Source organism: Hypanus sabinus, chromosome 7 (genome assembly GCF_030144855.1).
Source record: "Hypanus sabinus isolate sHypSab1 chromosome 7, sHypSab1.hap1, whole genome shotgun sequence".
In the NCBI taxonomy this organism is placed as follows: domain Eukaryota; kingdom Metazoa; phylum Chordata; class Chondrichthyes; order Myliobatiformes; family Dasyatidae; genus Hypanus; species Hypanus sabinus.
This window is the reverse complement of record NC_082712.1, coordinates 99547615-99570389: the sequence shown is the minus strand read 5'-3', so window position 1 is coordinate 99570389 and position 22775 is coordinate 99547615. Positions and strand designations below refer to the sequence as shown.

General features: G+C 50.1%; 2 protein-coding genes and 1 long non-coding RNA gene across 5 annotated transcripts; 2 read left to right on the top strand and 1 right to left on the bottom strand.

Moving 5' to 3' along the window:
• The first annotated feature begins 189 nt into the window (after positions 1–189).
• On the top strand, positions 190–22051 carry spag7 (sperm associated antigen 7). Its single transcript, XM_059975296.1, has 7 exons — positions 190–327; positions 6807–6874; positions 11763–11851; positions 12717–12801; positions 14333–14422; positions 17284–17443; positions 20805–22051. Exons 1-7 carry the CDS (start codon positions 243–245, stop codon positions 20918–20920), a joined length of 693 nt encoding a protein of 230 aa, XP_059831279.1. The 5' UTR covers positions 190–242; the 3' UTR covers positions 20921–22051.
• Positions 14431–17275, top strand: LOC132397047 (uncharacterized). 3 transcript variants are annotated; one of them, XM_059975293.1, is made up of 2 exons: positions 14431–16464; positions 16503–17275. In XM_059975293.1, exon 1 carries the CDS (start codon positions 14547–14549, stop codon positions 15681–15683), a length of 1137 nt encoding a protein of 378 aa, XP_059831276.1. In that variant the 5' UTR covers positions 14431–14546; the 3' UTR covers positions 15684–16464; positions 16503–17275. The 3 variants fall into 3 exon arrangements, with proteins under 3 accessions (XP_059831276.1, XP_059831277.1, XP_059831278.1); XM_059975294.1 differs by having other exon boundaries at positions 14431–16731; positions 16768–17275; XM_059975295.1 differs by having other exon boundaries at positions 14431–16856; positions 16895–17275.
• Positions 21180–22524, bottom strand: LOC132397050 (uncharacterized). Its single transcript, XR_009513249.1, has 2 exons — positions 21823–22524; positions 21180–21748 (listed from the first exon to the last, which is right to left on the bottom strand). It is a non-coding gene; the product is annotated as an uncharacterized LOC132397050 (long non-coding RNA).
• Between the last annotated feature and the right edge of the window lie 251 nt (positions 22525–22775).

Sequence of the window (22775 nt, the reverse complement as noted above, 5' to 3'; positions counted from 1 at the left end):
AATCCTCCCCTCCCTCAGTGCAAACCTCTCTATCCTTGTGCTCACTAGACACACTCTCACTAGACCTCCCCACTCACTGGACCTCACCCACCTGGGGTCCGGTTCCAGCCACCCCTACAAATGGGGGAATACAGCTGGGGTGGAAAGTCACAATTAAAGTCGGCAAACAGTATCGAGATGGTATCGCCTTTAAGGCGACCTGCTTTAAAAGACGCAATTTCCGCTGCGGCTGCGGCTTCAAGATGGCGGACCTCCTCGGTTCAATTCTGAGCTCGATGGAGAAGCCGCCGACCGTCGGCGACCAAGAGACCCGCCGCAAGGCGCGAGGTACCGAACAGGCACCGAGTCCCCGCGCTTCTCCGGGCGTTACCCGCACCGTTCCCCGCCGCCTTTGCGCCCGCGCGCTGACCAGAAATCCGAAGCGGTGGTGGGCGTGAACCCCGTCATCTCCACCCTCTGTGATAGGTTGGGATAGGCTGTCAATCTGTTCCTTCCTGCTTCGCCATTGCTTCAGCTGGATGTCAACCCTTTGCCGAGGGGGCGGGGATATTGCTGAATTGGTCAATTTGGGTGTCACCGCTACAATCGCGCAAGCCAATCAGATCTGGCTGAGTCCTGAGCTGGTGCTTCCGCATCGCGTACCCAGATTCAACAGTGAAGCCCTTCGGTCCATCCGTCCATGCTACCCCTCGACATTGATCCTCACTCTCTAGTCTCGGCCTGTCCCTTGGTGCAAATCCAGATAATCCCTCAGCCTTGTGAGGGTCTCTGCCCCTACCACCTTGCTCAGGCAGTGTGGTACTGATTCCATACCCTCGGCCCAAACCAGGGCTCCACGGATCCCTTGCTTAATGGTTGGGAGTCCCTGGCCTAAACCCACGTCTCTGCCATAGAGGGATCTATTCCCTTATCAGGTGCTTCCTTATCCTCCTTTGCTCCAAGGCAAACAAACTTCATTGCTCAGTGTGGATTCTGGCTACACTCTGCTGATGCCCCTTCTGGTTTGGTCAAAAGGCCCGTGCATATGCTGTGTGACCTCCCCCCAACCCCACACCCCAGTCCTTTTGTCCACTATTCCCATCTGGGGAATCTCCTGAGGCACCTAACACCAGAGAAAAATTCAAGGGAAGTTAGATTATTTTAATTTTTAAGTTCAAAGTACAAATGTGTACTGTACGCAACCTTGAGATTGGTCTTCTTGCAGGGAGCCACACAACAAAGAAACACAATAGAACTCATTAAAAAAACACAATTAATGAAGGTCATCAAACACCCAGTATGGGGGTGGGGGGAATAAAACAATTTGTGCAAACATGCAACAAAAATTAAACAGAAAACACGCAGAACATGAACCGCAGAGTCTCTGAAAATGAGTCCACTGCCATGGAGCCAGTTCAATGCTGAGACAAGTGAGATCAGTGCAGGAGCCCCATCTGGTTCGTCACTGTGCTGATGGTTACAGGCCAAAGCTGCAGAATCAGTTCAGCACTGAAGCAAGTAACAGTAGTGAGTTGAACAATGGTTCGTCCTTTGCCCTCGAACAAATTGTGCAAATAAAGAAGTTTTTAAACAGTGAACACAAACATCTGGAACATGAACTGTAGAGTCCCCAAAGGTGAGTCCACAGCTGTGGTGCTGAGGTGAGGGAAGCCCATCCAGGAGCCCCAACAGTTGCTCCTGAGACTCAAGACCCCTGTACCTCCTGCCTGATGGCAGCAGCTGGAGGAGAGGGAGACGGGTCAAATGCAGGCAGATGGCGCTGAATGCCCGTTCATTTTCCACTCTTGTCCCGATGATTTTAATCTTGCTTGACACTTTAATCGCTGCAGATTAATGGCATCAACCATGGGTTCATGTTCCACCATCAGGAATCGATGCAGCAATGGCCACCCTAGCCATACCTGCGCTCTCCACTCTCCACTCTCATCCTCGCCAAAGCCCCCAGGGGATCACAAAAATGTCTGATCAGTTAGTTGGCTAAGAGGTATGTTCTTAAAAGGGAAGTTACAGACTGCAATCGATTGCAATTCGGAAGAAGTACATCTAGAAGAAGAGGATCTAGTTGTTTTGTGAGCAGTCTGCAACTTGTTGCTGGCTGTTGTTAGTTTTTTGGAAGAATTCATTTTTAATTTGGAGATACAGCACGGTAACAGACCCCTCTGGCTCAACGAGCCCACGTCACCCAGTTACATCCGTGTCACCAATTAACCTAGAAACCTGTGTGCCTTTGGAATGTGGGAGGAGGTCGGAGCACTCGGGGGAAACCCATGTGGTAACAGAGGAAATGTAGAAAATCCTTACAGACAGCGGTGGGAATTAAACCCGTGTCGCTGGCTCTGTAATAGAGTTATGCTAACCAGTAATCCCACCAGGAAGACAGAAATCTGTGAGGATTAGATGAAGCAAACTGGGCGAGAGAGGCTTGGTTCTACATAAAAGCTAGAACAGAATGATGGGCAGAAAGGTCTGTCACTGGGATTCTACCAGTGAAGCGGCTCCTGCTCAGAGACACCCTCCCACCCTTGTGAGTTGCGAGTCAAGAATTGTAGTAATTCTCCCACAGGCTCTCCTTTGTCCGGGCAGTGAGACCGGCTGCCTGAATGCAGACTAGACTGCCGCAGTCCGCTGCGGGCGTATGTATAACCAGCTGGTGGGTATCATACTGCTGTAGTAGGGCCCTGTTGAACAAAGAGAGATCTTGGGGTACAATGCTCATAGTTCCCTCAAAGTGACAGCACAGGTAGTCTGGATGGTGAGGAGGTACATGGTATACTGCCCTTCGAGGCTGAGGCATTATGTGCAAGAGTTTGGATGTCCTCTTGAAATTGGCTAGACATGGTCTAGAGCAGGGGTTGGCACAGAGTTGAAAGCCGCGGGTTGCCGACCCCTGGTCTAGAGCATACACTAGGAATGGTGTGATTAAGTTAGAGAGATTCAAGTTGCTTGGAATTGAGCTACCAGGAGAAATTGGACGGGCTGGGGTTGATTTCCCTAGATTGAAGGAGGCTGAGGGGTAAGGTTATGAGAGGCATAGAGAGGCTAGTTGCTGTGTCTGTTCCCCTGCAGTAGGGGTGTGTAAACCCTAAAGGGTACAGGTTGAAGGTGAGGGGAGAGAGGTTTAAAGACAATCTTAGGAATAAGTGTGGCTCTTATCTGGAATAAGCTGCCAGAGGAGGTGATGGAGGCAGGAACTGTGCTTAAGATACAACATTTAAGAGGCACCCGGACAGATACTGAATAAACAGGACATTGAAGCATATGAGATTAATGTAGCTAGGTGGGGTCAGCAGGGATGTGCTGGGGCCGAAGGGCCTGTTACTTACTGTACAACTCCATGATTCTGACTCTGGTCAGTTTGGCTCTGTTTTTGTACAACACTTATTAAATATGCTACAAACAACAGATTCCTGTGGAACACCACCTGTCACAGACACTAGTCAGAATAACATTTCTCCATTACTACCCTCTATCTCCTGTGGCCAAATCAATGGTGAATACAGTGGTGAATCTCCCTCGATTCCTTGTCTCTTAATCTTCTGGATCAGACAGTCATGAAGAACAAAACTTTTCATATACAGTATACCACAAACTAGAGAGATTCCAGCAGAGAACTTTGTGGTGCACCTCTGGTCAGAGTGACATCCCTCTACCTCTACCCTCATCAACTAGAGGACAAGCACTGAATCAACAAGGCAGAGAAGGCTTTGAACCAATTGCTGGGATGCAGCATTAGATGGCCGCCAAGAACAGTGTGGATTAAAGAGCTTCTTTCAGTGTTGTGTGATTCCATGAGGGAATCCCAGTACTCTGACCCGGTGTGGGTGAAAGACCCTGTTTCAGTGTTGTGTGATTCCATGAGGGAATCCCAGTACTCTGACCCGGTGTGGATTGAAGCCCCTGATTCAGTGTTGTGTGATTCCATGAGGGAATCCCAGTACTCTGACCCGGTGTGGATTGAAGCCCCTGATTCAGTGTTGTGTGATTCCATGAGGGAATCCCAGTACTCTGACCCGGTGTGGATTGAAGCCCCTGATTCAGTGTTGTGTGATTCCATGAGGGAATCCCAGAACTCTGACCCGGTGTGGATTGAAGACCCTGATTCAGTGTTGTGTGATTCCATGAGGGAATCCCAGAACTCTGACCCGGTGTGGATTGAAGACCCTGATTCAGTGTTGTGTGATTCCATGAGGGAATCCCAGTACTCTGACCCGGGGTGGATTGAAGCCCCTGATTCAGTGTTGTGTGATTCCATGAGGGAATCCCAGTACTCTGACCCGGTGTGGATTGAAGCCCCTGATTCAGTGTTGTGTGATTCCATGAGGGAATCCCAGTACTCTGACCCGGTGTGGATTGAAGCCCCTGATTCAGTGTTGTGTGATTCCATGAGGGAATCCCAGTACTCTGACCCGGTGTGGATTGAAGCCCCTGATTCAGTGTTGTGTGATTCCATGAGGGAATCCCAGTACTCTGACCCGGTGTGGGTGAAAGACCCTGTTTCAGTGTTGTGTGTTTCCATGAGGGAATCCCAGTACTCTGACCCGGTGTGGATTGAAGCCCCTGATTCAGTGTTGTGTGATTCCATGAGGGAATCCCAGAACTCTGACCCGGTGAGTGTGGAGGAATATGGACTTTAGTAAATTCATTGTAAAGGTCTCTCACGATTTTATTTACCGATACAGTCCTTCGAGCCACACTGCCCAGCAGCCCCTGACGAATCCAATTAACCCTAACCTAATCATGGGACAATTTACAATGACCAGTCAATCCAGACAATTAACTTGTGTTGTGCAGATGTTGATAGATTCTCCATTAGTCAGGGCATGGTGGGAAGGCAGGAGATTGGGGCTGAGAGGGAAATGGATCAGCCATGATGAAATGGTGGAGCAGACTCAATGGGCCAAATGGCCTAATTCTGCCTCTATGTCTTATGATCTTATGGTTTAAAAATAAAACGCACGGGCTCGAGGGAGATACACCACTGGATTCAAAATTGATAGTGGCAGAGGAGTGTTACTCTGAATGGAGTTCCTTGACAGTTCTTCCACAGGGATCTGTTGTTCGTTGTATATATTTAAAAAATGTATGAAAATGTAGCCAGGCTGATTAGTAAGTTTGCAGTGACACAAATACTATGAATGGCAGAGCACTAGGGAGTGTAATGGAACAGAGGGGCCTAGGAGCACGAATGTATAGTTCATTGAAAGTGGTGGCACAGGTAGACAGGGTGGTGAAAAAGGTGTTTAGCACACTGGCCTTCATCAGTCAGGACACAGTGTAGGAGTTGCAGTTGTACAAGTCGTTGGTAAGACTACACTTGGAGTGCTGAGTACTGTTTTGGTCATCCTGTTAAAGGAAGGATGTGGTTAAATTAGAAAGAGTGCAGAGAAGTTTTATGAGGATGTTGCCAGAGTTATAGGGAGAGGTTGGACAGGCTGGGTCTTTATTCTTCGGAATGTAGGAGAATGAGGGGTGATGCTATAGAAGTGGTTAAAGTAATGACAGTGGATGGTAATCACCTTTCCCCAGGGGAGGGGATAGAATTAGGTGAGAGGGAAAGATTTAAAAGAGACCTTAGGGGCAACGTTTTCACAGAGAGGGTGGGTGGTGAATATATGGAATGAGCTGCCAGAGGAAGTGGTATCAACAGGAACAATAGCATAATTTAAGAAACACGTGGAGGGGAGGGGCTTGGAGAGATGCAGGAAATTGGGACTAGCTGAGTGGCTACTGTGGTCAACATGGAATGGTATCTATGTTATTTGCTCCGGGACTTTAACTTGAGTGTTGTGGATCGTAAGGAGGGAGATAGATAATTTGGGAATACGAGCATAGAAATGGCAAATAAGAATTAAATCTGTACAACTGAACTGTTGCTGTTTGGAAGATCAGTTAGAAGGAAAGTATAAATAACGGGTATTGGTATACAGAGGGATTTAGGGGTGCAAGTCCATAGCTTTTCAAAGCCTTCATCGCGTAGGCTGTTGAGTATAAGTGTCGGGAAGATGTGTTACGGCCAAACTTTGAGGACACACTGGAGTAGAGTGTACAGTTCTGGTCACCCACGTTACGAGAAGGATATTGAGGGTTTGGAGAGGCTGCAGGGGAGTCCACCGGGATGCTGCGTGGAGTAGAGAGTGAGCCATAAGGAAAGGGTAGGTAAAGTGGGGTTGTTTTCTCTAGAGTGGTGTTGGCTGAGAGGAGAACTGATAGAAGTTTATAAGCTGAGGAGAGGCAGAGGCAGAATATTCCAGAGATAAAATACCAAATAATAGAAGGCGTAGCTTTAAGCTGAGAGGGAGCAAGTTTGAAAGAGGTGTGCGGAGCAAGATTATTTTACAGAGGGTCATGGGTGCCTGGAGCAGTCTGCCAGGGGAAGCAGGGGTGATAGCAATATTTAAGACATTGTTAGGCACATAATCAGTAAGGGAGTGATGAATATACAATAGACCATTTACAGCCAGATGCACAGTTTAAATTGGCACCACAGACGGCAGAGGCATTGTGGGCCGATAGGCCTATTAGTCTCCAATCATGTCCTATGTTCAAACAAGTGCTGTATGTCCGTGTTAGGACTGTGAATGCCTGGGTGTTCCAGGTAGGTGTACCTCAGTCAGATGCTGTGAACCTTGTACAGAATCACTGCTGTTGCTGACACATTGCTGCTGTGGGAGGGTGCTGGGTGGTTGGGGGTTGGGGGGGGTGGTCTGCACAACCTCAGCGCTGTGGGTGTGACTGTTAGAAGCAATCTTCACTGTTGTCACTGTCCAGCTATTGAACGGAACCTTGTTCAATTGTTTTCTACCTAGAGCAAGCTGCCAGATTAAAAAAGATGCAAGAAGAGGACAAGAAACAGAAAGCAGAATTCAGGAAGCGGGTGAGATTTACAGGGATTTGGTGACCCTGTAAAAAGTTCCCTCTTTTCATCTCATCACGCACTCCCAGGGTCAGGCACGGAGAGAAGCTCCCTCCACATCATCCATCATGCACTCCCAGGGTCAGGCACAGAGAGAAGCTCCCTCCACATCATCCATCACACACTCCCAGGGTCAGGCACGGAGAGAAGCTCCCTCCACATCATCCATCACGCACTCCCGGGGTCAGGCACAGAGAGAAGCTCCCTCCACATCATCCATCACGCACTCCCAGGGTCAGGCACAGAGAGAAGCTCCCTCCACATCATTCATCACGCACTCCCGGGGTCAGGCACAGAGAGAAGCTCCCTCCACATCATCCATCACGCACTCCCAGGGTCAGGCACAGAGAGAAGCTCCCTCCACATCATTCATCACGAACTCCCAGGGTCAGGCACAGAGAGAAGCTCCCTCCACATCATCCATCACGCACTCCCAGGATCAGGCACAGAGAGAAGCTCCCTCCACATCATCCATCATGCACTCCCAGGGTCAGGCACAGAGAGAAGCTCCCTCCACATCATCCATCAGAAGGCGACGACAGTGGCGAAGGTGTTATGGGAGAAGTATTTTGTTCATTACGGCCTTCCCAGGCGAATCCATAGTGATCGGGGCGGGACTTTGAGAGCCGGCTTATCCATGAATTACTGACTATGCTTGGGATTGAGAAATCCAGGACTACCCCTTATCACCCAAAGGGAGATCCTCAGCCAGAGAGGTTCAACAGGACCCTGTTGGATATGCTCGGGACACTAGAGATTGGGCAGAAAAATAAGTGGAGTCGTCATATTGGACAATTGGTTCACTGTTACAACTGTACTCGCAATGATGCTACAGGATACTCGCCCTATTATCTGATGTTGGGGCGGGAAGCGAGGTTGCCCATTGATTTGTGTTTTGGGGCTGGTGGGTGAATTACCCGGGAAGCCCTATCTAAAGTATGTGTCCGATATGAGGAGGGAGTTGCAGAGAGCTTACGAGTTGGCTGAGGTGGCGGCTACCAAACAAAATCAGAGGAATAAGAGGAGGTATGATCAAAAGGTGAAGTTTGCTTAGTTATTGCTGGGCGACCGGGTCCTTTTACGGAATTTGGGACTCCCTGGTAAGCACAAGTTGGCGGATCGATGGGCGGCCACCCCTTTGTGGTAGAGAGCCAGATGCCGAATCTACCTGTTTACTGGGTGAAACCTGAGGATGGGAAGGGGCCTGTCAAGGAATCACCTGCTGCTCCTGGGCCAAGTGGTACAAGTGGACAAGGAGCCAGAGTGGGAGTTTGCGCCTAGTGCAAGGATTCTGCGAGGGCGCGGAGCGAGGGAAGAGGCTGCTGCTGAAGAGCCGCGTCGGGGCCTTAACCCAGGAATGGATACCGATTCAGAAGATGACAACTCAGATGAGTGGCCCCTGTTTCCATTCGCTGGCGCTCCAGTACCAGAAGAGGAGGCTCCTGGCCCTTCCCATACTGAGTTGGGCGAGAGGAGGGAAGGTGTTGATGGTCAGATGGAGAGGCAGCCAGCATTGGGGGGGGAGAGAGGGTGGAATCCGAACGCGAGCCAGAGGGTTCTCAGGTGAGGGGGGGATCCCCGTGAGGGAGGGGGTGAGGGTCTGACAGGTAGACCTGGAGTGTCTGAGGCAGAGGGTTCGTAGGTGAAGAGGGAGCCCAGTGAGGGGGAGGATGAGGGTCCGACAGGAGTGTCCCCCGCGGCGTCTGAGCCAGAAAGGTCAACAGAAGGGGTACGGAGATCTCAGAGAAGTAGGCGCCCCCCCCCGGAGCAGTTGACATAAGTGGTATCAGGAGAACTGAGTGTGATTTCTACTGCTCTGCGTAGTTATGTCGTTGCTTTCTGCACCTGGGTTGGGTTTTGTGTGTTGCAAGAAGCCTTGGGGAACTCTGGTAATGTCATGAGGGCATGACATTTGCTGGTGGGGAGAGAATGTACAATGTATTGTGTATGTTAATCACAATGGCTTCTTTGTTTTGTTAAGAGTAGGAATGCTTCTTTGTAATGTAAGTGTTTCTCTTGCAGTTGTTTAGCTTTAGACTTGCTGATATAGGGATTGTATTCATTTGTTGACCAATGGGGAATGTTATTTTGTCTCGTGGGGCTGGGAGCTTGGGGGTTTCGCGGTCTTTTCAGGGGAGGCGGGAAGGAGACGCCGAGGAAGGTGGACGTGCGCTGCACTGCTCGGTTGACCACCGGGGGTGGTCCCAGGTGCAAGGACGTGGAGGTCGGAGGAAAGTGACGAGGGGTCGAATGGTTCGATGGTTGAGCTCCAACGATGTGCACTAAACTGACTGAACTTTGATAAGTTGGCGGCTTTTACTTTATTTTCCTTTCCTTCATATATATTGTATTGCATAGTACTCTTAGTTTTAGTAAAATCTTAAAGTGTATTCCATAACGGTACCTGGTGTGAGTTTGATAAGGTGTGTGTGCGCACGGCATAAACTTGATTCCCACAGCACCTGCGTGTACGGGAGGTGGGTTGGAGAGTGGCTGGATCTCCTTTTCCCCTAGACACATACCAGCCTGTTGGGCAAGTGTTACATTCCTATCTCATCGAGTTGTACAGCCCAGAAACAGTCCCTTCAGGCCACCATCTCCAGGCTGACTATCTGCCTATCCACACCAATCCCATTTTCTGCATTGGGACTGTATCCTTCTGTCTTAGTGTCCCTAATGTAGAGAATGTATCTGGTTCCACCAGCACCTCTGGTAGTGAGTTCCTGTCATCAACACCCTGTGTGTAGATAAAATAACTTCAAATTCCATTTACAACCTACTCCTTCCACCTTAAACGATGTCCTCTTGTTTCTGGTACTCTTTCCATGGGGTAAAGAGCCTGCTTGCTACTCTATCCCTCTTATCATCTGATATGTCTTTGTTTCATTTCTCCTCAGCCTCTGCTGCTCAAGAGGGAAAAAATCCAAATCTCTCTAACCATTCTGTGTAACTGAAGTCAGCCAAATCCAGGAAACAGCCTAATGCATTTTGCACTCTCTCTAGGATAGCCATATCTTCCATATAAGAGCAGTGACCAGAACTGAACACAGTGCTCCAAGTGTGGCCTAAACCAAACTTTGTAAAGTTTTAACAGTGCAATTTTTATATTGATGGCCCCAAACTATGAAGACCAGGCATGCCATACACCTACACTATTCTATCAACCTGTGTTCCCAGTTTCTGGGAACTATGGATCTGAATCCCCTAGGTCACTCTGTTCTACATCATTCCCTACAAGTAGCTCCTTTGTCACGTCCTACCTAGGTGTGTTACAGCTGACCTGTAGCGATGCCTCACCCAGACAATGATCCACCAGAGGTGAGTTAATATCAGAGCTGGAGCCTTTGTCCCTGATATCCCTTCTCTTCTCACAACCCAGTCCTCTCTCCTGGAGATCTCCAACTGGCTCAGAACCCTTGCCATGGGAGATGTGCATCCTCAAAAAAGGGGCAACAACCTTTTGTTCCACATCTACATGAAATATAGACTCAGCAAGGCCACAAGCATTACTCCGCTGTTATGTGTCATTGTTCATCCCTGGAGTGGTGCGGTTCTAGATTAGCAGGTCAACCTAGATCTCCTGGCCAGTCTGTAGTAATTTGGTTCTAGGTCCCCTGGCCAGACTGGGGCAGTGTAATTCCAGTTCTCCTGTCCAGTTTGGACTGCCATGGATCTAGAACTCCTGGCTAGCATGGGTTTGTATGGCACCAGATCCCCGGCTAACTTGGGGTGGTGTGACTCTAGAACTCCTGGCTAGCATGGGGTTGAATGGCTCTAGATCACCTGGCCTGCATGGGTTAATGGAGTTCTAGGCATGCTACCCTGTCTGGTCTGGCACAATGTAGATCTCCTGGCTAACCTGGGGTTATGTGGTTCTACATCCCCGGCCAGATAGAGGTTACCTGGCTAGCCCTGGGCAGCAAGATACTCGATCTGGCTAGCTTGTGGTTGTGTGGTTCAAGATCACCTGCTCAGCATGTGTTGGTGTACTTCTAGATCCCCTGGCCAGTCTGCGATTGTGTGGTCCTTAAACACCTGCTTTTCACGGGTGGTGTTTCTGTATCCCCTGGTGAGCCCACCATCTCCGATGTGCTGGAGCCCTCTTTCATCTTGGTGCTGGCTTCATCTGGAGTGGTTGCTGGTTTCTGTTACCATCCAAACTAACTATATAAGGAACGGCTACTGGAAGTCTGTTAGTCCCATGACCATCGAGGCCAGTGTAACAGTAGTGACCATGCTGCTTTCCTAGCCTCGGAAATGGATGGGAAGCTATTTTGGTTTGACTTGGCCAGGAGATCTAGAACCATGTCATTCCGGGCTGGCCAAGTGATCTAGACCACACCACTCAGACCGGCCTGGAGAGATGGAACAACACCTCCCTAGGGTGGCCAAGAAATCTGGAACCATACCATGCTGGCCAGGAGAGATCTAGCACCAGACCACACTGGGCTGGGCAGTTGATCTAGAACCACACCACCATGGCCAGGGTAAGAGATACGGTTAACAACATGTGGACGTGGAACATAGGAGTGTAATTTGAGGAGAGTTCAGGTTACACCAACTCCTCTCACCTGGCCTGTGGGCTCCAATACAGAGGGTGCTGGTTTGGCCACAGTGCCCCTCCTCCGGTGTGGACCGTGGCTCTGTGCCATCCATACCCTTTGTGTCTCAGTGTCCCTTGTCAGGGAGCACATAGTGTCCTCTGGTTTGTTCCAGCCTCCTAGACAGGAACACACGTGCAGCCTGGCCACAGGAATTATTTTACTTCGACACAACTCCCTGACTTGGGTCAGGGGCATACAGGTGATGCAGCTCTCTTTATGATAATCTATCTGCTCTACCCCAACAGATGGAGAAGTTGATCTCGGATTTTATCCAGAGCAGTGAACAGAGGAGTAAGAAATTTGACCCAATGAACAAGCTGGAGAGAAGCATCTTGTAAGTGCGGCCCTGGCGCACAGGGGTGCCTGGGTCAAGGGCGTGTTCCCTACACCTGCTCCGTAGGGTAACTGCTAATCCACTGCCTCACCCTCTACACCTTTACTCATGCTAAATCCACCCCAATCCAGATTTAATCTCCTCCCACATTAGATCGTGTTTCACCAGCTTTATTGAGTTGCCTTTCTGTACAGAGGACGCAGTTAAACACTGTCAATTATTTGATAATGCACCCTTAACACTCCCCCCTTCCCCCTCTTCCTCTATTGTTCCCCTCAACTCCCGCTCCAAGTTAGTCCCATCTTCATTGTCTCTCCTTTGCCCTCTCCCTCAGCTCCACCTTTCCCCACCCTTCAGCCTCCACCTTCCTCCCTCTCTCTCCCCTCCCTCAGCCCCCTTTTTTCTCTCCTTGCTTGTTCTCTCTTTCTAACTTTCCCTACTCAATAGGTGCCATTCACTGTGATCATGGCTGATCACCCACTATGTACCTGCCTTCTCCCCATATCCCTTGACTCTGCTATCTTTAAGAGGTCTATCTAACTCTTTCTTGAAAGAATGTCTCCTTCACCTTTGCCCTCTCCTTCACATTCCCTTCCCTCAACCCCACCTTCTCCTCCTTCCCTCACCCCCACCTTTCCCTCTCCACCTCCCTCAGCTCCACCCTCCGTCCTCTCTCTTGCTCTCTGTGTCTCCCTCACACCCTGGGTCTCCCTTGCTGTCCCTCTCCCTCAGATCCCCCCTTCCTCCTGTGCCCTTCTCTCACTGTGTCCTGGTTTTACCTCGTACCTCTGCCGCCCCCCTCACTCTGCCGCTTTCGGGTCTGAGCTACCCGTCACTCACCGTGTCTCTGCTTCCCTGTGCCCAGGCATGATGTGGTCGAGGTGGCTGGGCTGACCTCGTTCTCATTCGGAGAGGACGACGACAATAGATATGTGATGATCTTCAAGAAGGTGAGAGTCTGGGGTGGCTGGGGGAGAATGGGAGTGGGGGAGCGCACTGTCAGGGCTGGGACAGTCTGGATGCAGAGGGTGCAATTGGCTTGATGGCTGTGGGTGATCCCTCGCTTTCCATATTTATTCGCTAATCCTGACAAGTGTGAGATGAGGCATTCTGGGAAGTCAGATAGTGGTATGACATAGGTGGTAAGTTGTGTTGGATCCTGATATTTTTGTGATAAAGATGTTTGAAAGTCAAGAATCAGGGTTAAAATGTGTTGCTTACGACTGTTTTATTAAGCTTTCACCTCCATGACTATGTGGGATGGGTGTCCTTCCTCATTCCAAAGACGTACCGGTTGGTGGGTTAGTTGGTCATTGTGAATTGCCCTGTAATTAGGCCAGGCTAAATCAGGAGATTGCTGGGTGGGCAAGGGCCTAGTCTAAACTGTTTGTCAATCAATAAACCTGAAATTCTTACTCTTCACAGATATCCTTGAAACAGAAAAAACCCCTAAGAATGAATGACAGAAACATTAGAACCCCAAAGCCCCCCCACTCCTTCACACAAGAGGCAGCAAAATTATCAACCCTTCCCCCCTCCCCCCCCACACACTCACAACAACAAAGCAGAGAGAGAACAGAAGTGCCACAGTAATGGTCATCTTGTACGTAAACTAAAAAAAGATAAACAAATTCCCGTGACTGGTAACAATAACCAATGAAATAGCCAGATTCAAGTGGCATCAAACCTGCTACAGAAAAACTGAGAAGCTTCTAGAAATTTAGCCGTGTTTCAATTACTGCAAGAATCACTGAACAATTATACATTTATAGGTTTTAATATAAACATACAAGCAAGCCTAGGAAAGATAAACAACAAGAAAAATACATGAAAGGTAACAATTCCACAGCCTAACAAATGTTGAGGAGTGTGAATGAACAGAGGGACCTTGGGAGGACGTAGGAAGGTCAGATTGGGGTGGGTGTGAAGAAGAGAGGAGACCCTTTGCCTTTAGTGGTCAGTGTAAGAGATGGGGTGTGATGTTGCAACTTCTAGTGTGTACAATTCTGTTCAGGGAGGATGTGGTTGCGTGGGAGAGGGTGCAGAGGAGATTGACCACAATGCTACCCTGGGGGACTGAATTTCTGTAGAGAGATTGGAGAGGCTGGGCTTGTTATCTCAGAACAAAGCAGGCTGAAGGGTGACGTGGTACAGGTATATAGAGTTGTAGATAGCGCAAGGAGTCAGAACCTTTTTCCCAGGGTAGGGGTATGAAAATACAAGATGGTTGGTGGGGGCTGTAGATTTATAAGAAATGTGATGTGTGTTTTTATACAGTGATTGATATTAGGAGCTGGTGGAATCGGATACAGTTACTAAGAGAAATTTAGACAGACATTTCAACAGGTTAATTGCAAAAGGATGCGGTCCTAATCCAGACAACTGGGACTGTACCCCTGCTGAAAGATTGTCTGTGTGGACATAGTGGGCTGAAGAGGCTGCCTCTGTGCTTTACAAATCTGACTCTTTACCTCTTTCTAGGAATTTGCTCCTTCAGATGAGGAGCTGGAGGCATACCGGAGTGGAGAGGAGTGGGACCCTCAGAGAGCCGAGGAGAGAAAGCGTAGCAAGGTAATGAAAGTCAGGAACACTCCTTCCCCCAATCTGACCCCACCCGCCTCCCGTCCCACTTTCTCACCCCTCATTGCCCACCAGCCCTGTCAATCCACCCAACCCCCCCCTACCTCCACCCTGCATGTCACTCCTCACTGCATTTCACATCTCACCCAACCCCCCCCTACCTCCACCCTGCATGTCACTCCTCACTGCATTTCACATCTCACCCAACCCACCCCTACCTCCACCCTGCATGTCACTCCTCACTGCATTTCACATCTCACCCAACCCCCCCCTACCTCCACCCTGCATGTCACTCCTCACTGCATTTCACATCTCACCCAACCCACCCCTACCTCCACCCTGCATGTCACTCCTCACTGCATTTCACATCTCACCCAACCCCCCCCTACCTCCACCCTGCATGTCACTCCTCACTGCATTTCACATCTCACCCAACCCACCCCTACCTCCACCCTGCATGTCACTCCTCACTGCATTTCACATCTCACCCAACCCACCCCTACCTCCACCCTGCATGTCACTCCTCACTGCATTTCACATCTCACCCAACCCCCCCCTACCTCCACCCTGCATGTCACTCCTCACTGCATTTCACATCTCACCCAACCCACCCCTACCTCCACCCTGCATGTCACTCCTCACTGCATTTCACATCTCACCCAACCCACCCCTACCTCCACCCTGCATGTCACTCCTCACTGCATTTCACATCTCACCCAACCCACCCCTACCTCCACCCTGCATGTCACTCCTCACTGCATTTCACATCTCACCCAACCCACCCCTACCTCCACCCTGCATGTCACTCCTCACTGCATTTCACATCTCACCCAACCCACCCCTACCTCCACCCTGCATGTCACTCCTCACTGCATTTCACATCTCACCCAACCCACCCCTACCTCCACCCTGCATGTCACTCCTCACTGCATTTCACATCTCACCCAACCCACCCCTACCTCCACCCTGCATGTCACTCCTCACTGCATTTCACATCTCACCCAACCCACCCCTACCTCCACCCTGCATGTCACTCCTCACTGCATTTCACATCTCACCCAACCCCCCTCACTCCTCCCATTCTGTTACTGCCCCCATCCACCTCCATACAACAACTCTGTCCCACACTGCCTCTTACATCCTACTGCCTATACACCCCCACACTGCCTCTCCAATACCCTCCCTACTCCCACTGCTCTCACCCCCACACTCCCGATGGTTCTCAGATGGAGCATCTCCACAGGTCAGTTAATGCCATCCCTGCGACCTGCTGCCCTTATTAGCTGAGGGGTTCAGCTGAAATCAACAATGCAGGCAGCTTTCAATGCCCTTTCCTGTGGGCTCCTCTTACTTTCTCTCCAGTCCCTGTCCTAAACCCCCTCCTACAAATGGGGCTTTCCATCCCTAGCCTACCCCCTGTCTTAAACCCTTCCTATCCATGGTCTTGTCATCCCCTCTCACCCCTCTCTCCTACCCAAGGGTCTTGCCTTCCTGACAACCCCTCCCCGCCTATTAAAGTGTCCTGTTCCTCCCCCCCCACCACCTCTGCAGGCAGCCTGTCCTCCCCGCACTCCCCTGTGTCATACAGATAGGAACTATTTCTATTGCTGTGAGTGAGCAACTTCCACTGATGAGAGGGTGTGAGTGAGGGGAGGTGTTGAGGACCTGTTCCCAGCCCCTGATGAGAGGGTGTGAGTGAGGGGAGGCACTGGGGGCTTGTTCCCAGCCCCTGATGAGAGGGTGTGAGTGAGGGGAGGCACTGGGGGCTTGTTCCCATCCCCTGATGAGAGGGTGTGAATGAGCGGAGGCATTGGGGACTTGTTCCCAACCCCTGATGAGAGGGTGTGAGTGAGCGGAGGCATTGGGGACTTGTTCCCAGCCCCTGATGAGAGGGTGTGAGTGAGCGGAGGCATTGGGGACTTGTTCCCAGCCCCTGATGAGAGGGTGTGAGTGAGCGGAGGCATTGGAGACTTGTTACCAGCCCCTGATGAGAGGGTGTGAGTGAGGGGAGGCATTGTGGAATGGCATTGGAGGTTTATTCCCAGCCTGTGATTGTGGAATGGCATTGGAGATTTATTCCCAGCCTGTGATTGTGGAATGGCATTGAAGGTTTATTCCCAGCCCCTGATGAGAGGGTGTGAGTGAGGGGAGGTGTTGGGGACCTGTTCCCAGCCTGTGATGAGAGGGTGTGAGTGAGGGGAGGTGTTGGGGACCTGTTCCCAGCCTGTGATTGTGGAATGGCTTTGGAGGTTTATTCCCAGCCCCTGATGAGAGGGTGTGAGTGAGGGGTGGCATTGGAGGTTTATTCCCAGCCTGATTGTGGAATGGCATTGGAGGTTTATTCCCAGCCCCTGATGAGAGGGTGTGAGTGAGGGGTGGCATTGGAGGTTTATTCCCAGCCTGTGATTGTGGAATGGCATTGGAGGTTTATTCCCAGCCTGTGATTGTGGAATGGCATTGGAGGTTTATTCCCAGCCCCTGATGAGAGGGTGTGAGTGAGGGGTGGCATTGGAGGTTTATTCCCAGCCTGATTGTGGAATGGCATTGGAGGTTTATTCCCAGCCCCTGATGAGAGGGTGTGAGTGAGGGGTGGCATTGGAGGTTTATTCCCAGCCTGTGATTGTGGAATGGCATTGGAGGTTTATTCCCAGCCTGTGATTGTGGAATGGCATTGGAGGTTTATTCCCAGCCCCTGATGAGAGGGTGTGAGTGAGGGGTGGCATTGGAGGTTTATTCCCAGCCTGTGATTGTGGAATGGCATTGGAGGTTTATTCCCAGCCTGTGATGAGAGGGTGTGAGCCAGGTGTGGAGCTTTTTCCCAGCCCACGATGACACAGTTTTCCCTACCGCAGGAGTTGGCGCAGAAGGAGGCGGAGCAGTCTGCAGAGCATGGACCCTCGCAGGAATCCTCTCCCCACTCCAACTACAAACAGAAATACAGCCATTTGATCGGCACCGTGGCTGCCAAAGAGGGAGCGCACACCTTGCAGGCAAACAAGGCCTATGGCTGTGGTATGTGAGGGGGTCCACAGACTGTCGCGGGATTCACGTTGGTGCAGGGAACCCAATAGTGATGCACATATTGGAGGCTTCCTTCCAGTCAGAGTGGAGCCTGTGTCTCACAACTTCGGAGACCTGGGTCAGTCTTGACTTTGGTGATGTCTGTCTCCCGTTTGCACCTTCTCCAGTGTGGGTTTTCCTCTTTCCTCCCAGGTCCCAAAGTAATGCAGGGCAGGGCGGTTCATTGGCCACTGAAAATGACCTCCGAGGTGTGGGTGAGGGGTAGAATCTGGGGCAGTTGCTGTGAGAGAGGGGAGATGGGTGTAGGGCTGATGTAAATGGGTTGGCCAAAGGGCACGTTTCTGTGCTGTGATTATCTCAGGCCCGTTCCACGGCGTCTTCCTGCCATCAGCTCTGGCCTCTCTGTTTGGTGACCATGACTTCTCTGTAGTTCCCTCCCCCAAGCCTCAGCTCCTCTGAGCAGAGTTACTGGGTTTAATTTCCCCAGAACAGAAGCAGGGGATGTCTCTGAAGAAGGTGATATGCTGTGTTTAGCCCAGAACCTACTCCTGTCTCAGTTGATCCGCCTGCGTGACCTCACTGGGTCCAGTCACTCCCTCGTGCCCAGCGTGCAGAATATGTTGCTTCATCAGACCTGGTGAAGGGTCTCCGCTGATGCTGCCTGACTGCAGGGTCTCTCCCACATCTTGTGTGAATTGGACTGGATTTCCAGCATCAGCAGAATTTCTTGTGTTTGTTTATTGTTCCACCATGTCAGTGAAGCATTCACCATGCTGATACTGCATTCACCCTGTGCTGCAGTAGAGGGTGCTCGCTGCCAAATGACCTTGGGACATGATGAGAAAAGGAAATGAGCTCAGGCAGTGCCAGTGCTTCTTAATCTCCTTACATCTCCACCCTGCTAATCCAGCCCACTGCTCTGCTAGACTACCTTTCCACCCTCTGGCCCAGCCCTCTTCCCCATTACAGACGTCCAACAAGATCATTTCAGTCTTCTAGCTGCAACTGTGAATGGTGCAGCTTATTACAGTACAGGTTACCCACTTTCCATTGGTGCCCGGCTTCCTGCTCCCCCCCATAGTGAACCTCTTTCCTGTTACCGTGGCAACTTCCCAATCAATCCGCTCCACAAAGCTTCCAGAGAACCTACCCACACGGGCATAAGCTGCAGGGGTCTTTTCACATTATATCCTAACAATATGGATGACAGGATTGATCGCTTTTTGGGCAAGTTAGTGGAAAACATGAACATAAGTGGAGGGGCAGGTAGTGTTAAGGAAGCAGGGAGTCTTAAGAAGGACTTGACAGATTAGCCGAATGGGCAAAGAAGTGGCAGATGAATACAATATAGGAAAGTGTTTGATCTTGCACTTTGGTAGATGGAATAAAATCATACTTATTTTCTGTTTGGGGAGAAATTTCAGAAATCAGGAGTGCTAAGCGACTTGGGTGTCCTGGTGCAGGATTCCTTAAAGGTAAATGTGCAGGTTGAGATGTCAGTAATGAAGGCAATGAGGACTGTAATGCTGAGGCTTTATAAGAAATTGGTCATACCACGTTCAAGTATTTTGAGCAGTTTTGCATCTTTCATTCAAGAGAGGATGTGCTGGTATTGGAGAGGGTCCAAAGTCAAGTCAAGTTGATTGTCATTTTGACCATGAACTGCTGGTACAGTACATAGTAAAAACAAAACAACGTTCCTCCAGGACCCTGGTGCTTCATGAAACAACACAATACTACCCTAGACTATGTGAGAGTGCAAGACTACACTAGACTATGTAAAACAACATAAAAACTGCACTAGACTACAGACCTGCATAGGACTACATAAAGTGCACGAAACAGTGCAGGGCCGTACAATAATTAATAAACAAGACAGTAGGCACAGTAGAGGACAAATTACAATATAATAAATGATGTAGATGTCAGTCTAGACTCTGAGTATTGAAGAGTCAGATAGCTTGGGGGAAGAAATTATTGCACAGTCTGGTCGTGAGAGCTTGAATGCTTCGGTACCTTTTGCCAGATGGCAGGAGGGAGAAGAGTTTGTGTGAGGGGTGCGTGGGGTCCTTCACAATACCGTTAGCTTTGTGGGTGCAGCATGTAGTGTAAGTGACTGTAATGGCGGGAAGAGAGACTCCAATGATTTTCTCAGCTGACCTCACTATCCACTGCAGGGTCTTGCAATCTGAGACGGTGCAATTCCCGAACCAGGCAGTGATGCCTGCTCAGGATGCTCTCAACACATCCTCTGTAGAATGTGGTGAGGATGGGGAGTGGGAGATGGACTTTTCTCAGCCTTCGCAGAAAGTAGAGATGCTGCTGGGCTTTCTTGGCTATGTAGCTGGTGTTGAGGGACCAGGTGAGATTCTCCACCAGGTGAACACCAAGAAATTTGGTGCTCTTAACGATCTCAACGGAGGAGCCGTTGATGTTCAGCGGGGAGTGGTCACTCCGTGCTCTCCTGAAGTCAACAACCATCTCTTTTGATTTGTTCACATTAAGAGACAGGTTGTTGGCTCTGCACCAGACTGTTAGCCGCTGCACCTCCTTTCTGTAAGCTGACTCGTCATTCTTGCTGATGAGACCCGCCACGGTTGTGTCATCGGTGATCTTGATGATGTGGTTTGAGCTGTGTATTGCAGCACAGTCGTGGGTCAGCAGAGTGAACAGCAGTGGACTGAGCACACAGCCCTGGAGATGCTGCTCCCGATTCGGATTGACTGAGGTCTCCCAGTCAGGAAGTCTAGGATCCAGTTGCAGAGGGAGGTGTTCAGGCCCAGCAGTTTCAACTTTCCAATCAGGTGCTGAGGAATGATTATGTTGAATGCTGAACAGCATTCATGAAAATGATTCCAGGAATGAAAAGGTTAACATTTGAAGAGCATTTGTTAGCTCTAGGTCTGTACGCACTAGAATTTAGTAGAATGTGGGGGGGAATCTCATTGAAACCATTCGAATATTAAAAGCCCTAGATAGAGTGGACTTTGAGAGGATGTTTCCTATAGTTGGGGAGTCTAGGACCAGAGGGCACAGCCTCCAAATACAAGGACATCCTTTTAGAATGTGGAGGAATCTTTTTAGCCTAAGGATTGTGTATCTGTGGAATTCATTGCTACAGACAGTTGTAGAGGCCAAGTCACTGGGTATATTTAAAGTGGAGGTTGATTGATTCTTGATTAATAAGGGCGTCAAAAGTTACAGGGAGAGGACAGAGAATGAGGTTGAGAATGAAAATAAACATAATGGAATGGTGGAGCAACCATGATAGGTCAAATGGCCTAATTCTGGTCCTATATCTTATGATAAAAGCTGTTGGTACTGTCTCACCTTTGCTCTTCTCCCTCCTCAGTACCAACAGCCAACAAGCGAGACACGCGATCCATTGAAGAGGCGATGAACGAAATCAGGGCGAAGAAGAAGATGAAGGTGTTGGATGAAGGAATGGGCGTATCAGGGGGCCCGTGACGCCTTGTGCCCTCCTCCCCTTCTGTGCTGAGTGACCCTCCTGGCAAGGTCTGAGGCCTTGTTCAGGCCAGGCCCTGCCCCTGTTGTTAGAAGCATGCTTTCGACTGGGGGGGGTGGGGGGGGGAAGAGGTGTGGTTGGTTTGTGGGGATGTAGGCTTCCTGTGGAGCATGGGTGGGTGGCTGAACTCGAATTGAGGGGGTGGGAATGGAGGGTTTAAGGCAGTGGTTCTGTGGGAGATGGTGAGAAATTGGATTGATTGGGTGGGGAGGGGCGTTAGATATTGTTGGGGGGAACGGGGCTCTGGCACAGTTCAATGAATGTGTGTGGTCCGCAGGAACACGTGCGGGTGTGTCCTGCTTTGCCCGTCATGCTGAGGGGACATGGACTGCCCCTCAGTCTGTGCAGGGCTGCGGGTGACATTTCTTTTCTGGCAGACTGCTGCCCCTCCGGGCCCCTGGCTCCCTGCGCCCAGAGCTACTGGTTGCACACCGTCCTGGCCCTGTGCGCAGTGTCAGCATGACTCCAGCCCCAAGGCTGCGGCCCATACCAACTCTGGTTGGAAGAGCTCATGTCCATGGTGATGGCTGTGATCACGGGTGACTTTCTAGCAAAGGCTTCCTGGGCAGGCCTCATTCCCCTTCCCCTCCCCACACACCGTGCTCCCTCATACCCCCATCTCCTTGCTCCACACCTCACTCAAACTCCCCCTCCCTCATCCTCTTACCGTGAGGGTTGCTCATTCCCTTGCCTTACTCTCAACCACTGCCACTCTCCCTCACCCCTACAAACACCCCCACTTTCCGTCATCCATTCTATCTGCCCTTCACCTCCAGTCTCCCTCATCCCCTCTGCCTGCCCCCACATGCCCCACTTTCCGTCATCCATTCTATCTGCCCTTCACCTCCAGTCTCCCTCATCCCCTCTGCCTGCCCCCACATGCTGTCCATTACTCTACCCTTTCTACCCCTCCTGTAGCTCAGGTAATGTTCTCTCCACTGGGCTGTAACTCCCACCTTTTAAATTGTTTTATCTGCAGTGTCTGAATGTAAATTATATTCTGGTGAGATGCTGGATAAAGTTCATGCTGAAATTGTTATCCCATGGCAAATAAACACGCAGTTGTACATTTCTGTCAGCTTACGTGTGATCTGTTACCACTGGAAACTGACTGTGGCTAATACTCACTGCTCATCTCTCGTTCAGCCAAGGTGGGTGGGTGGGCTTCACAAGGTCCCAAGTCTAGTTGAGTTAATTGCCTCATGCACAAATACAGTGAGGTACAGGTAGAATGAAATCATACTTGCAGAGGCTTTGTAGGTACAAAGTTACAGGCAGCGCATGAAGTTACATAAACCCTATACCATACACTGGGGGTGAGGATAGACCACAACTGCAAGACCCTAGCGCAGAGAAAAAGACAGTATGTATGGTCAGTCCGTGGGTGGCATGGTAGCATAGTGGTTCATACAATCACTCTATCCTTGGACTGCATTTGTCGTTGCCTCACTGTGTGTTTTGATGTATGTTACAAATAAAGCAAACCCGTCTGTCTCTCTACGGTGGTTTAAGAGGTGCTTTAGCGTTGTTACTGAGGTGGAGCTGGAGTTGTGCAGGTCATTCCAGGAACATAAAGTATATGGGCAAATTAGGCCATTTGGCCCATCAAGTCTGCTCTGCCATTTCATCTTGGCTCATCCATTTCCCTCTCAGCCCTTATACCTACATGCCATGACTGACCATGGACCGGACAACCTGTCTTAAATTGATTCTAACATATAGAATAAGGCCTGTTCCAGCATTCATCAGCAGGCCATCCTTAGCCCTGGGTAGCTTGGTGCCATCTGGAGGAATTCA

Excerpts from the sequence above, each read along its gene's own strand:
- spag7 (XM_059975296.1), top strand. The coding sequence starts at position 243 with ATGGCGGACCTCCTCGGTTCAATTCTGAGCTCGATGGAGAAGCCGCCG. Across the intron at positions 328-6,806 it reads GACCCGCCGCAAGGCGCGAG|AGCAAGCTGCCAGATTAAAA; the intron begins GTACCGAACAGG and ends TTTTCTACCTAG. Across the intron at positions 6,875-11,762 it reads AAGCAGAATTCAGGAAGCGG|ATGGAGAAGTTGATCTCGGA; the intron begins GTGAGATTTACA and ends CTACCCCAACAG.
- LOC132397047 (XM_059975293.1), top strand. The coding sequence starts at position 14,547 with ATGTCACTCCTCACTGCATTTCACATCTCACCCAACCCCCCCCTACCT.